At 29.4% G+C, this 2,925-nt stretch overlaps 1 protein-coding gene across 1 annotated transcript; it reads left to right on the forward strand.

The window, feature by feature from the left end:
• The first annotated feature begins 510 nt into the window (after window positions 1–510).
• LOC107022711 lies at window positions 511–2,714 on the forward strand. Its single transcript, XM_015223305.2, has one exon. It carries the CDS (start codon window positions 1,457–1,459, stop codon window positions 2,684–2,686), a length of 1,230 nt encoding a protein of 409 aa, XP_015078791.1. The 5' UTR covers window positions 511–1,456; the 3' UTR covers window positions 2,687–2,714.
• The last annotated feature ends 211 nt before the right edge of the window (window positions 2,715–2,925 follow it).

The following is a 2,925-nucleotide window of genomic DNA, read 5'->3' on the forward strand; positions in this document are numbered from 1 at the left end:
ATGGAATGGATAAAAGGTAGTGAAAAAATAAACCAAGAAATGAAAAATATAGATAAAGAACAAGAAACGCAATTGGAAATAATCATATTTACAATAGACAGAGTTCAAATAATTAATGAACAACTAAAACAACTATACAATGAAGACCCATTACAAGGATGGGAAAAACATAAAACAAAGGTAAAAATTGAGCTAATAGACGAAAATAGCATAATAACACAGAAACCGTTAAAATATAATTTCGATGATTTACAAGAATTTAAAATACATATAAATGAATTACTGGAAAAGAATTATATACAGGAAAGTAACAGTAAGCACACAAGCCCAGCATTTATAGTTATAAAACACAGTGAACAAAAAAGAGGTAAAAGTAGAATGGTTATAGATTACAGAAACCTAAACGCCAAAACTAAAACATACAACTACCCAATACCAAATAAAATACTTAAAATAAGACAGATACAAGGATATAACTATTTTAGTAAATTTGACTGTAAATCAGGATTTTACCATCTAAAACTAGAAGAAGAATCTAAACAATTAACAGCATTTACAGTACCACAAGGATTTTATGAATGGAATGTATTACCATTTGGATATAAAAATGCACCAGGTAGATATCAACATTTTATGGATAACTGTTTTAACCAGCTAGAAAATTGTGTTATATATATAGATGATATATTATTATATTCTAAAACACAAGATGAACATATAAGATTATTAGAAAAATTTATACATATAATCAAACACTCAGGTATAAGTTTAAGTAAAAGTAAAGCAGAAATTATGAAACCACAGATAGAATTTCTAGGAATACAAATAGATAAAAATGGAATAAAAATGCAAACTCACATAGTACAAAAAATAATTACTATAGATGAAAATATAGATACAAAAAAGAAATTACAATCATTCTTAGGATTAGTAAATCAAGTAAGGGAATATATACCAAAATTAGCAGAACATTTAAAACCATTATACAAAAAACTCAAAAAAGATATTGAATATCATTTTGACAACAAAGATAAAGAACACATAAAAAATATTAAAAAATTATGCAAAAAATTACCAAAATTATATTTTCCTGATGAAAGTAGAACATTCACATATATAATTGAAACAGATTCAAGCGATCACAGTTATGGAGGAGTACTAAAATATAAATATGACAAAGAAAAGATAGAACACCATTGCAGGTATTGCTCAGGATCATATACTGAGGCACAAACAAAATGGGAAATAAACAGAAAGGAATTATTTGCATTATATAAATGTTTATTAGCATTTGAACCATATATAGTTTACAATAAATTTATTGTAAGAACAGATAACACACAGGTAAAATGGTGGATAACAAAAAAGTTAGATGATTCAGTTACAACAAAAGAAATAAGGAGATTAGTATTGAATATATTAAATTTTACATTTACAATTGAAATTATAAAAACTAATGAAAATCTCGTTGCAGATTACCTATCAAGAAAAAGGAACACAAACTGAACCAGATACAACAGAAGAAATACTCAAAGCTATTAATACACTTTCTACGAAGGTGGATAGTATGGGAAAAGAGTTACAAAATCTAAAAGCTAATAGTCAGCAGCATGACTATAAATATGCGGAGCTACGCCAACATATAGAGTTACGTCGATCGGAAGACGCTAAAATTCCAGAGCTACAAGGAGACGATGGGAAACTCCGAAAAACCCATAACAATGTTTGTTTAGATACAGCTGCAGGTACAAGCAAAAGAGTTACTGAGAAATCAAAAAATACAAATTTAAACCAGCTATTTGCAAAACCATTTACCCAAAAACCACAAATGCAGATACCAGTAGAACCGCAAACATCTACCTACGCAGTTAGCCTACAAAATGACAAAAAGAGATATAACTACATTACACAGTCCTACATTGAAAATATATACAAAATCCAGACATATTTAAACCTAAACCCAAAATCTACACAAACAAAAAATCCCGAAGAAGACTATATAACCCAGAAACTACAAGGATATAACAAACTTATTGCACAACCTAAGACCAATCCCAACCTAGTAAAAACGTGTTATAACTACGGACTACTAAATACAGCCTACACATATACCGGAGAAGAAATAGCCGGAATACCAGAACTACATAAAGCATTTTTAACATATAAAAGAATTACCAAAGGAAATTTATTCTATATAAAATGTTATACAGCACCAGCAGAGATACTATACGAAGAGATAAAATCACCAATACAGGTGGTAAAGATAGGATTAACCAGAGATATGATTATTCCAGAAGAGATAGAAAAACAAAATGAGATACCAAAAGTAGAAATACCTAACTTTTATGCAAATAAAAGAATAATTGGTATAGCTACAATTATACAAGAGTTAGCAAACAATTATTTAAATGGCAATGCCATTTGGAGCTATTATGCAAGAGATCAGGTAATGATTTATGCGAACTCCAAAGAGCTAAGGGAATCAGATATGGATGAAGTCCAGCGATGGATTTTGTCATTATTAAAACCAGAAGAACAACCATCTACGAGAGCTTTGAAGAAAGGATTTATTTCAGAAGATTTATTAGTAAGATATTGCAAACTTATCAGCTACAAATACCCAGATCATAAATGCTCCAAGTGCAACGGAGAAGATAATGTGATACCTACAGTTGATTTGGGATAAAGACGAAGCTACACCAGAAGATTCAGATAAAAAAAAAATTTTGTTTTTATCGTTTTGTGTCGGCTGAATATCAGCCATATGTAAAAAGTATTGTGTCAGTCTTTTATTTTTGTCGTTTTGCGTCGGCTAAAAAGCCAATTGTATAAAAGTCGTAAAGTAAATAGTAATTGTGTCGGCCAATAATAAAGAAAGGCCACTAAGTTAAGTTTTTTGTTTTTGCGTTGGCCAAATAAAAAAAG

The sequence above is a fragment of the Solanum pennellii genome, chromosome 6, assembly GCF_001406875.1.
Source record: "Solanum pennellii chromosome 6, SPENNV200".
Lineage (NCBI taxonomy): Eukaryota > Viridiplantae > Streptophyta > Magnoliopsida > Solanales > Solanaceae > Solanum > Solanum pennellii.